Raw genomic sequence first — 12,615 nt, forward strand, 5'->3', positions numbered from 1 at the left:
AGCTAAATACATTACAAAGAAAAGGCGCCATATTCCAGTATATCGCTGGTAACTCTAACTTATTGACCTTCGATGCGTCTTGTTTCGACGGTTCCCTGGGGTCGATCGAGCTTTTCTGACACTCCAGATTGTTGCTGAACCAAAGAAGTTTGAGACTTCTTGACATAATCCCAGGATGCCATGCAAAGAAACACAGCCGTGATCAACATCCAGATACCGCCCAGCACAGACAAGATGGAGGCATACCTGATGAAAAAGCGACAAAGAGGGCCTACCAACTCTATACATAACAGAAAACCACAACTAATGGGATCACGGCCCATACGATTATCAATGTGCCCATAACCGGTCCTGCGCGATCGGATTCCATCTTGATACCTGCATCGGATTTCACCTTGGTACCTGCATCGGATCCCACCTTGGTACCTGCATCGGATTCCATCTTGACACATGCATTGGATTCCATCTTGACACATGCATTGGATTCCATCTTGATACCTGCATCGGATTCCATATTGATGCCTGATATTTTTCTTGGGCAAGAATTGCGGGGTTTCCTGATCTCAAGGATTTCAAGGTTGGGTTGTGAGTGAGTTGGAGGCAAAATCACGGTAATAAAGCCGCATGATGCAGTAGGAGCCGGAGCAAGTTGTTCCTTCAAACACCTTGGGATCTATTTAAATAGGAATGAGAAGCATACCGTCGATTCAATGTGACCAATGGTTGGTCGGAACAGTCCTGAAAGAGGCTCCTAATTTGTTCAGTAGAGCCACATAAAGGCCATTGTCTAAGGTAAGATAGTCGGTCTGTTTGTGATGGGCTTGTAGAGCGGTTTCATCGTTTACAGTAAAATTCTTTGACGATGCGGCAAGGCATGAGGGGCGGGGTGGTCAGATGTGGCCTAAGCGAAAATACACGGCAGTCAAGTACGGGTACGTTAAGGCCCCAGGGGTGAGGCGGTTTTGCCAGTCCCGTCTCAACCTCAACCGAGATGCCAATACAAGCGAATCTTGCCAACTGGCCACAGCTGAACACCCCACGCCAAGCGGGTTCAAGGCAACGCGTTGCAGCATCCAAAGTCCAAGCTGCAACAAGGCTTCGGCTCCCCCACTTCACCTGTACAAGCAGCCGCAATCTCGACTTGGAGCACTTGCATCTCTTCTCACTTGCACGCGCGCGCCCGGTGCGTATATATTACTAGAGGGCATTGTTCCATCGCCGCATATCCATACTTGCCATTAGTATCCACCATACGCTCCTGGCTACGCACCCCGCAACCATGGATCACGACCAGTTTGGCGGCCGTACCGATGATGACCTCTTTTCCGATGACATCGAGCCCGTGGACGAGCTCTCTAGTCTCCCCACAGCGGCAGAGCCACTAAGCGAAGACGCGCTATCGCAACCAGAACCAGCACCTCCGGCTCCGGTGCAACAACCAGAGCCCGCCGCTGCCCCGCCACCTCAAGCTCCCAGGTCGTCGTTGGCACAATCACGGCACGCCCCACGACAGCAGGACAAGCCGCGGCACCCGCCAAACAACAAGCCACCGCAGAAACCTCCCAACACCATCACCGACACGCCGCCGACCCAAGAACCCCCCGCCTCAACCGCCTCCTCAAGGACGTCTACCCCGGCCGTTCCCACCGGCCCGAGCGCAAATAGTACTAGCAGCAGCAGCAACAACAACAGCAACAACAGCAACAACAATAACAAACCCCCCAGTAACGCGCCGCGCGAGCCGTCGTCCAAGAACACGGCCTCGGCCGTCTCGGCGGCGCGGCTCAACTCGGGCGCCAACCCGCGCACCAAGCTGACCGAGGAGGAGCTGGCGGCGCGCATGGAGAAGATGCGGCTGCTGGCGGCGGAGAAGACGCGGCGGTTCGAGGAGGCGCAGCGCGACGAGACGGAGCACGCGGCGGCGTACGCGCGGGGGATGGAGGAGGCGCGGCGGCGGCGGGCCGAGGACGCGGCGCGCCGCCGCGTGGCCGAGGAGGAGCGCCGCCGGCTCGAGGAGGAGCGCGCCCGCAACCGCGAGCGCAAGCTCGCCGCCATGGGCATCAAGGAGGACGGGTGGGACCAGGGCAAGGAGGTGGCGCGCGACAATAGGGGCCTGGCTGCTTTCCGGGGCGCCTTCGGCGGCGTCAGGGGCAACAGGTCCGGCCAGGGCCAGGGCCAGGGCCAGGGTCAGGGCCTCGGGTTGGGCGGCAGCCGGTTTGCTTCTTCTTCTCCTGACGGCGCGGAAGAGTATAACGGATTTGTGGGAAGGGGGCGGGGCGGCCGTGGGCGCGGTGGGAAGAGCGCACGGGGAGGAAGGGGTGGGCGCGGGCTTTACGAGTATGAAGAGCGTGACGGCGGCCGAGACTGGGATCGGGGACGGGATGCCGTGGCAGCGCAAGAGATGCGGACAGGCGGGCCCGGCCAGCTTGCTCCGAAGAAGACGGATTTGAAGGCTGAGGACTTTCCCGCGCTACCGTCATTCGCGGCGGCGCCCCCAAAGAAACTCGACACCGCGTGGGGCGCGAAATCCAACAATCCTATGGCGGATATCCCGCTCTCACCACCAGTGGGCAAGTGGGACGAGGAGGTGGCTGCCATGGACGACAAGACGAACATGTCGTAGGAGGCTGGCGTTCGTTCTAGCCGCGGGCTGGCAAGCTTGCCCCCGCTCCCGCCGCCCTTGGGTTCGTAGGACAAAGAAGTGGCTGCCTCGCAGGACAAAAAATGCCGACAAATGTGATCTCACTGGGAATATGCCCGTCTAGGCCGGAGGACACATGGAAGATGGGTGTTATAACGATTATACAGCCTCGCACATGGATGCGAGGCCAGCATTGCTAATGAAAAGGAAATGGGCAAAAGTCACTAAAAAAGAAAATAATAGGATCGGGATATTGATGAGCAGAAAAACGCGGAGGGTATCCGCAGCGTTGGGTATCATATAGGTCAGTAACTTCTATCGCCAATGAGCGGTCAGCGCATAACTTGGACTATTGGTTTGATGATTTATTTTCGCTTGACTGTGCTGTGCTGCGCAAGGATACATTCACTGCTAATGTACACCGCAACTTGTCCCGAACCATGATGTAAACCATTTTCCTACCGTAAACAAAAACGCCCAACGCCCAGCCGATGCAAAGTCTGACATGGATATAAACATTACGGGGGCCGTCAACCACTTGCCGCTGCGGCTTTCTGGCTGGATCCAAACCACCACTCGCCAACCGTACCAACCCTACCAACCCCGTCTCGGCCCGCGTCCACGGTAGCCTCCCCCGCTCCTCGGCCCTCTGGGACCCTTACCCCAACCGCCGTCGCCATAGCCGCTGCCGGGCCCCGTCGGCACACCGCCCATCTCCTCGTCCCCCCCGCTCATCTGCATGGGGGGCCGCTGGCGCCCGCGCATCTCCTTAGGGAACGCGTCGTAGGCCTTGCGCATCTGGGCGAAGCCCAAGTGCATCTTGCCGAAGAAGTGGTCGGCCAGCCGACGGTCGTTATCTAGTCTGCTGAGGTAGGCGCCGCACACGTCGCAGACCTGCAGCTTCTGGTGGCCCGAGGGGCCCGACGTCTCGGACAGCGCCTTGAGCTCCTTCTCGCGCTCCGCCTTGGCCGCCTGCGCGTGGCGCACCTTGTAGTACTCGTCGTACGCCCGGCCGACCTCGCCCATCTCGCCCAGGATCTCCACCTCGAGCAGCCCGTTGGCGATGGTGGTGCCCAGGTCTGAGATGGCCTTGAGGAGCGTGTTGGTCTGCCGGACCTCGTCGGGCGTCTTTTCGAGGCGGCGCTGGAGCGTGTCGATGTTGCGGTTGCACGCGTCGATGCGGTTCTGCAGGTCCCGCATGTAGTCGTACTCGAACCCGTACTTTTTCTTCTCGCTCTCCGAGAGGCCCTCGTACTCGGCCTTGAGCGCCTCCGAGTGCACGCGCGGGCAGGCCCCCAGGTCGGCTTTGGTATTGGTGAAGAGGTCGTGCGGGCAGGTACCGACGAGGTAGGATCGGCAGACTTTGGGGTCGGTGATGGGCAACTGCGCACTGCGCGAGGCCATGCCGCCACCCATGAGCTGCTCTGTGAAATTGACGTCAGTTGATGAGGAGGACTGGGTTGGATTAGGGCCGTGGTAAACCTACCTAGCAGCTTCCTTTGCTCGGCTGCCATGATGAACTTTATGTAACCTGATGCGGTCTGGGCGTGGTCGCGATAGTGATGCGCTGAGCGTCAAGGGGAAGTCAGCCGGGCGAAGGCGAAATGGAAAAGATGCTTCAAAGTGGAAATTTCGATGCTTGGAGAATCGCAAGTCGATCAGCCGCGCTGCAAGGCTGCCAGCGGCGCTGGGGAAATGTGGGGTCCTTCTTCTTGTCGCGCCGAAGCACTGCAAGCGACCCCTGACGCTGATCCCTGCTCGCTCAAACCCGCTGTCCTCTTTTCGACGTTTCGCCGTGCTGCGGCCGCCAAAGCCACAACTTCGTGCCTGGCCTTGAACATTCTTTCCACTCGCGGTTGTGTGCGCCAATGGCCAGACCGCGGTGATAGAGAAAGATGCGTCAACTCTTTTCCTTCTTTTTCCTTTCGTTACTTTCCTTATGTGCACTTTCTCCGTCTGCAGCAAACGCCTCGGCCGACTACCATGAGCAGCTCGTGCTACGGCCGCTGCCCCAGTCGGCACTCTTAGCCAGCTTCAACTTCCGTTCCAACACGACCGTCTCGGAATTCGAGGCGCGCAACTTCCGCTTCTTTCCCCGATCGCTTGGTCAGATCCTGCAACATGCCGGCACGCGCGAGCTGCATCTGAGGTTCAGTCTGGGACGATGGGACGCCGAGAGCTGGGGCGCTAGGCCGTGGGACGGCGCGCGCGAGGGCGGGACCGGCGTCGAGCTGTGGGCGTGGCTCGAGGCCGACACAGACGAAGAGTGAGGATGCCTCAGGGTCGTCTTCCACCTCGGATTACCCCTTGCTGACTGCTCCGACGACAGAGCCGACCACAAATGGCTGACGCTCACAAACGCCCTGTCCGGCCTGTTTTGCGCTTCCCTAAACTTTATCGATGGCACCCGGACGACGAGGCCGGTCATGTCGTTCCAGCCCGAAGGCGACCATCCAAACTCGACTGTCACGAATATGCATTTGCTATATGGTGTGCTACCGCACGAGGTCGTCTGCACGGAGAACCTCACCCCCTTCTTGAAGCTTCTGCCGTGCAAGGGAAAGGCGGGGATCGCGACCCTGCTGGATGGACACAAGCTGTTCGATGCGTCGTGGCAGAGCATGGCCATTGATATCCGGCCCATCTGCCCCCCCGATGGGGAGTGTGTCTTGCAGATCGAGCAGACGATTGACATGGTGCTGGACATTGAAAGGTCAAAGAGGCCGAGGGGTATGGTCCTTCCCCCGTTCCCTCTTTCTGTCCTGTATGCTCACAACGGCTTTAGACAACCCCATTCCCAGGCCTCCGCCAGGTCACGAACTGCCATGCAACACCTCCAAGCCATATCACTCGCACGACACTTGCTTCCCAGCGAATTACGGCGCCAACCAGGACTGGTCTCTCTCTCAAATTTTTGGCAAGACCATCAAGGGCACTTGCCCACTGACAGACCCCGCTGTCCCGCCAGTCTGTCTCCAAGTTCCTGACTCCCGCAGCGTATACATCTCCGACGGGGTTCTGGAGAAGAAGAACCTTGACCGCGTTTCCCGCTGCTTCGAACTCCCCCCCTCGGCCGACTTTGAAATGGTGCTTCCTCACCCCGACAACGAAGACCACGCCGGCACCCTCAAACCCGACACCCCGCTCCTCTACGCCGAGCGCAGTTTCACAGGCCACGGTCAAGAGCGCGGCGGCGTGCAGACCATCCTGCGCAACCCCAGCCCCGACACAGAAGTCGATTTCGTCTACATGGAATCCCTGCCCTGGTTCATGCGCATCTACCTGCACACCATGGAAGCCCGCATCGCCGGCTCCAAACACGCCGACCCGTCCCTCGTCCAGCAGGTCTACTACCGCCCGGCCCTCGACCGGGCACGGGGCACCCAGCTCGAAGTGCGCATGCGCGTCCCGCCGGAGTCGACCGTCTTCCTGACGTACGACTTTGAGAAGTCCATCCTGCGGTACACCGAGTACCCCCCCGACGCGAACCGCGGGTTTGACGTCGCCGCCGCCGTCATCACCATCCTGGACGCCCAGAACGAGGCCGTCTATAACCTGCGCACCACCTCGCTCTTGTGCAGCCTGCCCACGCCCGACTTCAGCATGCCGTACAATGTGATCATCTTCACGTCGACGGCCATCGCCCTGGCGTTTGGGGGGATGTTTAATATCATTGTGAGGAGGTTCGTGGCCGCTGACGAGGGGCCCGAGGTGGGGCTTGGGGCGCTGAAGGCGAAGTTGAGGGGAAGGGTGAAGGCGTTAGTGGAGAGGTATCGGAATAAAGGGGGGAAGAGCCAGAATGGGGAGAGGGGTAGTCATTGATGGGTTTGTATGAATGAGTTTGTTCTATTTAGATGAGAGTTGTATACGTCTTGTTGCATTTACTTCAGGTCTTTTGGTGAACACTGTAGCTGAGGCAAAAATCCCGTAGCTGCATTATATCTCTTCAGTAGGGAGTGGGAACTGCGCGTTCCGAGCTCTAAGTTCTAGTGTCATACATCACCCTGGGTTTTCGTGACGGCGTATTGCAGCCGCCGAATCTATGTCATCGAAGTTCGACGCTTTATGGCCCTCCTTGAGCTGCCACTTTATCCACAACCCCAGATTACAACAGTGAGAATCGAGTACATTAAAACTCGTCGTAGGTATAGCACAGAATATTGTTCTCCGTGTCGAGCACGTCGCCGACCGTACTGTCCGGTACCAGGCCCATCGTCGTCAACACCGTGACCCTGGTCAGAGGAATACAAGGGGAACCATCCCCGAGATACTCTGCGCAGCCAGAAACTGTTTGTTACCAGAGGCATTAGTTCTGTAACCTCCTACTTCCACCTGTTTTCTGGCTTAGGACGGTAAAAGGCCAAGACTTACTCGAAGTTGAGCGGGTAGGATTGGCGTCCTGCCAACGCTTCTACTGCCAGTCGACGAAGCCGTGGTGCACGAAGAAGACGGGGTCGCCCGGGGAAGTGGAGAGCAGCCACATGGTGGGGCCGATGCCCTCATGCATTAACGCGTGTATCGGCTGCTCGACGCAGCGCTGGTGTTGCATGTACTCGGTGTTCGCGTCGCCGTGGCATAGATCTAGCGTCACGATCGTCACTTCGTCGGTCGTCTGCTTGGTCTCGCCGCGGGAGAGGCACGTCGGGCCGTTGGGGCCGACAAGAATCGTGGTATTGGCGAATGCCTTGGGAGCAGATACAGCGGTTAGTTGGAAAGAGCCCCGACATCAAGACAGAAAATACCGTAGAAACAAGAACCTGTCCAATATTAATAAAGAGATCCTCTACTCACACCGTCAGTAATACATGTGCCTTCGCCCGTGTCAGAGAGCGGTGGCAGCGCTCCGAAATACTGTGGCGTGAATAGACCCGACCCGGCAAAGTCGCCAGTGTAGTCTGTCTCGCGCCACCAGGGCATGGGGCCTGTGTAGGCGCACTGTTCTTCCAGGAAGGCCTCGAGCATATAGAGGTAGTATCAATGTCAGGGCAGGAAAGTGTCGACACTGTGGATGCGCTCCCTCAGTTGGTCATGGACCCATGTGATCTCGTCCCAAATGCTTGTCGCATTGGCCTATACGCCAAGCGGTGTTGCGGTCATCAAGCACTTGACCGCCTGTACATACGAGAGCTTGTCGGCATTGGCCATGTTGTTCCACTCAGCCCGGAACCGGACGTTGGCAGTGCAAGAGGGCACCGGTTGGGGCTCGTTGGTGTTGGTGAGCGAGGAGACCTTGCCATCGAAATCACTGGCACCCTCTTCCATGATCTGCACGGCCTCGTCCCACGATATCGCCTTGATTTTATTTTCATGCAAAGAGGCGTGTTGGACGCTGCGCTTCCCATTTATTGGAACGGAAGCGGATGATGCGATCACCGCTGCTGACAGCACCTGGGCGCATGTCGTAAACTTCATAGGGACGGTTTGGCTAATGGCAGCAAAGTGCTTGGTTATGGACGATCTCTCGTTATTGTATCTGAGACGAAAAAGGAATGGGCATAGTGTCGGGCGATACTTATCCTCCTGCTCATTACCTCTACCGGCACAATGGATTCCCATCGATCACATCCTATTTTAGGTAACCAGGTTGGGGTTGTAGATGACTGAGCACCTTTTCCATGTCGGAAATACGGCACCTCTGAATCGTGGGGAATCACAGTTGAGGGTCTTGTGTGTCTTGTCTTGATCCTCTGTCTTGCTTCTGTTCTTCTATCTCTGCTGGAGAGCTTGCTCCTTTTATAGACGAGACACACGTACAGGATAACGTCTGTACAGTGGCACAGTTAGCTGCTAGCCTGCCTTAGCTGACTAGAGTACATGGGTTTGGCTCCCGCACTAGATCCTGTGATCCTGATCCTTTTGATCCTTTTGACAGTATACAGTACGTTATAGAATTTGGCTACAGCTCGGAGGCTAAGATTTCTGTTTTTTTTAAGAGCTTCGAGGGCTAGAACTATCCTGGCTTCTTTTGAAGTAGAAGCCATATTGGCTTGTATAGGAAAATGGTTGTTGTATGGAAGAAGATGCATTGTAGGGAGGAGTGATCCACTGACTTAGATGGTCCACTCGCTTGTGGATTACATTAGAGACTTGTACCTAAAGCTCTTGTTTATTCAGCTACCTCTACCTCCTACTTATCTACATAGATGGTAAGATGACTAAGTTTCTTAAGCAACTCTAGGTGCAGCTTATATTACAGTAATAGCTATACTCTCAGAGACAGGTATAGTATCAAATTTACGTTAACGTACATGATAAGTGAGTGACCAGAACAAGCGAGTGACCACTTTTCCACCAAACACACCACCTTACCACCGACATCTCAATTTCTCAACAACGCAAAATGGAGATTACTTCAAACGAAGCCCAATTAATTCTGGCTATTGCCGCTCTTGAAAAAGATCCAAATCTTAAGGTTGCAACTACAGCAAATATCTATAACGTTGATTGCAGTACCCTTAGGCGTCGACGTGCCGGTCGGCCTGCACGACGCGATACTCCAGCTAACTCGCGTAAACTTACGGATTTAGAAGAGCAAACAAGTGTACGATATATAGTTGAGCTATGTAAACGCGCATTCCATCCCCGGCATGCATACGTGGAAGATATGGCCAACCGATTACTACGCGAACGCGACGCGCCTCCTGTTAGTATACGATGGGCTCACAACTTCGTCAAACGCCAGCCAGACCTTCGTACGCGTTTTACGTGTTGTGAGGATCAAGGATCCAAGGGTAGTAAGACCAGAGTGTCTGGGTACAAGCAGTGCACGCGTAACGTAGGAGCAGAGTGCTCGTTAGGGGTCGAGTAGTGGTCTCATTGAACTCTGCCTCTCTCCTAAGCTCTGTCTCCCGCCCTCCTTCTTATACCCGTGACAGTATCGCTAGGGCTTACTTCCCTGCTCTGCTGCTTTGTCGTCCTCCTTGCTGGTGCGCTCCTTCGACGCTCATCTGACGCGCTATTTATACTATTCCAGCTTAGTGCCGTTGTTGCTTCTGAGGCTCGCTTACGCTGCGGCTCCGAGGCTTCCGGACCGCGCCTCACGCTGGCCCCGCTCAGCCGGTCCTTACAGAGCCTCCCTCCTCCCGGGCTCCTGCCCTCAGGAGCCGCCCGGGCTATATGCTCCTATGAGCGGTCACCGCCTGAATTCCGGCTACCTTAGCTGTGTGCGCGAGCTGCGTAGTTGCCCCTCCCGTATAGCGCCTAAGGCGCCGATAACCGAAGGGTCGCCTATACTGCTGCATTTTCCCCAGCTCTTATACCTGCTAGTCGTGTAGGCGCTTACAGTCCTTGGAATTTACAGGTGCGCTAATGCTACGGGCTGCGGGTGCAGGCGTATCGGGATCGCCGTATCGAGTCGTACGGTAGTTAATGGAATTGCCTATTATTGCCCTCCTGCTGGGCTTAATAATAGTGTATGCGCAATGTCAATGACTCAGAGGTAGGGGAAAGGGAATTTTTGCTGAGAGAAGGAAATCGGAGTTGGTGATACAGAAGGGTTGTGTTTAGGTTACGTGGTCGTAGTATGGAGGTAGCTCTATCTAGGCTCCTGGTAGTTATCCTCGATCTACTATCTCGCTATCCTTTTTGTACCGAATTTTACTTTGTCCTAGGAAAAGTGGGCCTAGCCCTAGCTTTAGATATAAATAGGCCTTCCCTCCTACTAATTTCTTTCCTCTTTTCTTCTTTACGGTCTTATACTCGTAGGTTATACCCTTCCTACTCCTCCGTCTCCTTCCTTCTTACCCGTACCTACTACGCTCCTTTGTTGCTTATACTATATACTTATAGGCTGGTCTACTAACTTGTTAGTAGGTTATAGTAGCCGTTACCGCTTTTGCTGTACTGCTTTCGCTCTACTACTCTCGCTCCGTTCTCTACGCCCCTTCCGCTTAGTCTGCTATATCGGATAAACGTCCTGTATATAACGCCCTCGCTGCTGCTGTAGGGGGTTTGTATGTGCTGACCTTATTTTAGGCCGAAGATAATGAAGAGCCTTCTGGCTCTTCTAAGAAGTCTAAGGTTGCCCCGGCGTCCCCTGGTTCCCCGGTGGGTTGGATCCTCCTTTTCTATATTCTCGCTACTTCTAACCTGCTCCTTTAGGTCGAAGACGATACTCTCCTGTCCTCCCCGGTCGCTACTGGTACCTCTAAGGCTCGTAATAAGTTTATCGAAGGCGCCTGCTGTATCATCCTGTAAGTATCCTTCCCCTTACTGCTAGTTCTCCGCTGATTGTATATAGCTGCTGCGTGTACCTCTATCGTATACTGAAGAAGGGTCTCTCTGCTAGTTGCAAGAATTAGAGGAACTCCAGTGCCTGCTACTCCCGCTGCGCGTTCTATAATTATATATGCCTGCCGGTAGGTCCTCCCTCCTTAGCTTGTGCTGCTCCTATAGCGCTTGGTAGTAGCGTCTGATCCTTCTAGGTTCCTCCTGATGCTCTGACTACTGTGGTTCGCTTTATAGAGACCTTCGATTATATAGAGTTCCCTAAGCCTGGCGAGTCTGTAAGTTCTCCCTTCTGCTTCCTCGCTGCGTGTTCCCTACGTTAATAGTGCTTTCCTATCTAGACTGATACTCTTGTGATCGAGGTCTAGGAGGCTAGTAATACTGCCCTATATACACTTAAGGATTTCGCTGCTCCTGTATCCCGTTCCTCCGATCTCGCTGCCTACTATACTAGCGTTAAGTGCGTTGGTCGTACGTTGTACCTCCGCCGTTTTGGTAGGGTTGCTGAGGGCCCGTTGCTTGCCTCTCTTGGTAGTACTAGTCGCTTGCCCGTATCCTCGGGTGCTGCTCCTGAGCTCCCTCTACTGCTAGAAGTGTAGACTGCGGTTCTAATTAATATCTGGAAATACTTAGGCGATATAGAGGAGCTGCTTTCGTATATCGCTGATTATCTTGCCCCTATAGAGGAGGAGGATACTGAGGTTAAGAGTAAGGAGGAGTAGTTAGAGTACTGCTAATATAAAGCTTTTTATAAGTTTTTTAATGCCCTTTAGATAAATCGAAGCTTTTTCTCTTGCCCTGGTATACCTTTATGTACTTATGCCCTATATCGCCTCTATGCCTTCGCTAGTTCGACCTCGTATGCCTTTAACAGTAGTCTATTATCTAGGTGCTCTCTGGGTTCCCAGGTATTATCCTTAGGCGGATACCCTTTCTATTTAATTAGGAACTGCCTATTCCTCGCTAGGCCTCTATAGTCGATAATAGCTTCTACTTTGTAATGCTACTCCTTTAGTTCGATATCGACTCTTTTGTACTACTCTCGAGCTTATTCCTTACTGCCTTTAAATAGTTCGAGTAGGGTAATTAGGAAGACTCGATAGATATAGTAATACTACGGTAGGTCCAGTTCGTATACTATCTTCCTGTTGCTAATAATCTTAAGGATCTTAAAGGGCCCTAGATACTTATCTATAAGTTTGCTATTCGGGTACCGCTGCTTGAAGTACTTCGTTGAAAGCCAGACCTATTAGCCAACCTCGAACGCCTTATCTTCCTGCTTACGATTATACTACTTCTCGTAGTTCTTGTTAGTAGCAACGAGGATATCGTAGATCTTTCTATAGCTCGTTAACAGGCGTTTCGCTCGCTTATCTGTAATAGGGACAGCACTTTTAGGAATTACTATGGGGTCCGGGGGATCTCGAGAGTAGAACCTATAGAGAAGAAAGGCCAGGGTTGACTATATTGCTGTATAGTAGGAACTGTTGTAAGCGTGCTCTACTAGGCGTAGATAATACGCCTAATCCGCTTGATCGTAACTATAGAACGTACGTAAATAGTGCTCGAGTATTTGGTTCTGGCGCTCTGTCTGCCCGTTAGTCTACGGGTGATATACGGTGCTCAGGCACCGCTTAATATCTAAGAGTTCGTATAAGGTCTTCTAGAAGGAGCTTATAAATAGGCTGCCCCTATCGGATACGATGGACTAGGGAAATCCGAAGGGCCGATAGACGTAGTCGAAGAAC

General features: G+C 54.2%; 5 protein-coding genes across 5 annotated transcripts; 2 read left to right on the forward strand and 3 right to left on the reverse strand.

The window, feature by feature from the left end:
* Window positions 1-1,279: 1,279 nt before the first annotated feature.
* MFIFM68171_05664 (uncharacterized protein) lies at window positions 1,280-2,623 on the forward strand (the record flags this gene model as incomplete). Its single annotated transcript, XM_071061084.1, has 1 exon — window positions 1,280-2,623. One exon carries the CDS (start codon window positions 1,280-1,282, stop codon window positions 2,621-2,623), a length of 1,344 nt encoding a protein of 447 aa, XP_070917185.1.
* A 612-nt stretch (window positions 2,624-3,235) lies between these two features.
* LUC7 (splicing factor) lies at window positions 3,236-4,155 on the reverse strand (the record flags this gene model as incomplete). The annotated part of the gene is made up of 2 exons (XM_071061085.1): window positions 3,236-4,065; window positions 4,128-4,155. 2 exons carry the CDS (start codon window positions 4,153-4,155, stop codon window positions 3,236-3,238), a joined length of 858 nt encoding a protein of 285 aa, XP_070917186.1.
* A 381-nt stretch (window positions 4,156-4,536) lies between these two features.
* Window positions 4,537-6,463, forward strand: GPI16 (Subunit of the glycosylphosphatidylinositol transamidase complex-like protein; the record flags this gene model as incomplete). The annotated part of the gene is made up of 3 exons (XM_071061086.1): window positions 4,537-4,907; window positions 4,971-5,371; window positions 5,427-6,463. The coding sequence occupies 3 exons, from the start codon at window positions 4,537-4,539 to the stop codon at window positions 6,461-6,463; spliced, it is 1,809 nt and encodes a 602-aa protein (XP_070917187.1).
* Window positions 6,464-6,770: 307 nt separating this feature from the next.
* On the reverse strand, window positions 6,771-7,603 carry MFIFM68171_05667 (uncharacterized protein; the record flags this gene model as incomplete). The annotated part of the gene is made up of 4 exons (XM_071061087.1): window positions 6,771-6,928; window positions 7,013-7,040; window positions 7,083-7,325; window positions 7,433-7,603. 4 exons carry the CDS (start codon window positions 7,601-7,603, stop codon window positions 6,771-6,773), a joined length of 600 nt encoding a protein of 199 aa, XP_070917188.1.
* Window positions 7,604-7,711: 108 nt separating this feature from the next.
* MFIFM68171_05668 (uncharacterized protein) lies at window positions 7,712-8,053 on the reverse strand (the record flags this gene model as incomplete). The annotated part of the gene is made up of 1 exon (XM_071061088.1): window positions 7,712-8,053. One exon carries the CDS (start codon window positions 8,051-8,053, stop codon window positions 7,712-7,714), a length of 342 nt encoding a protein of 113 aa, XP_070917189.1.
* Window positions 8,054-12,615: the final 4,562 nt, after the last annotated feature.

This window comes from Madurella fahalii (assembly GCF_045866475.1).
Source record: "Madurella fahalii IFM 68171 DNA, scaffold_3, whole genome shotgun sequence".
Classification (NCBI taxonomy): domain Eukaryota; kingdom Fungi; phylum Ascomycota; class Sordariomycetes; order Sordariales; genus Madurella; species Madurella fahalii.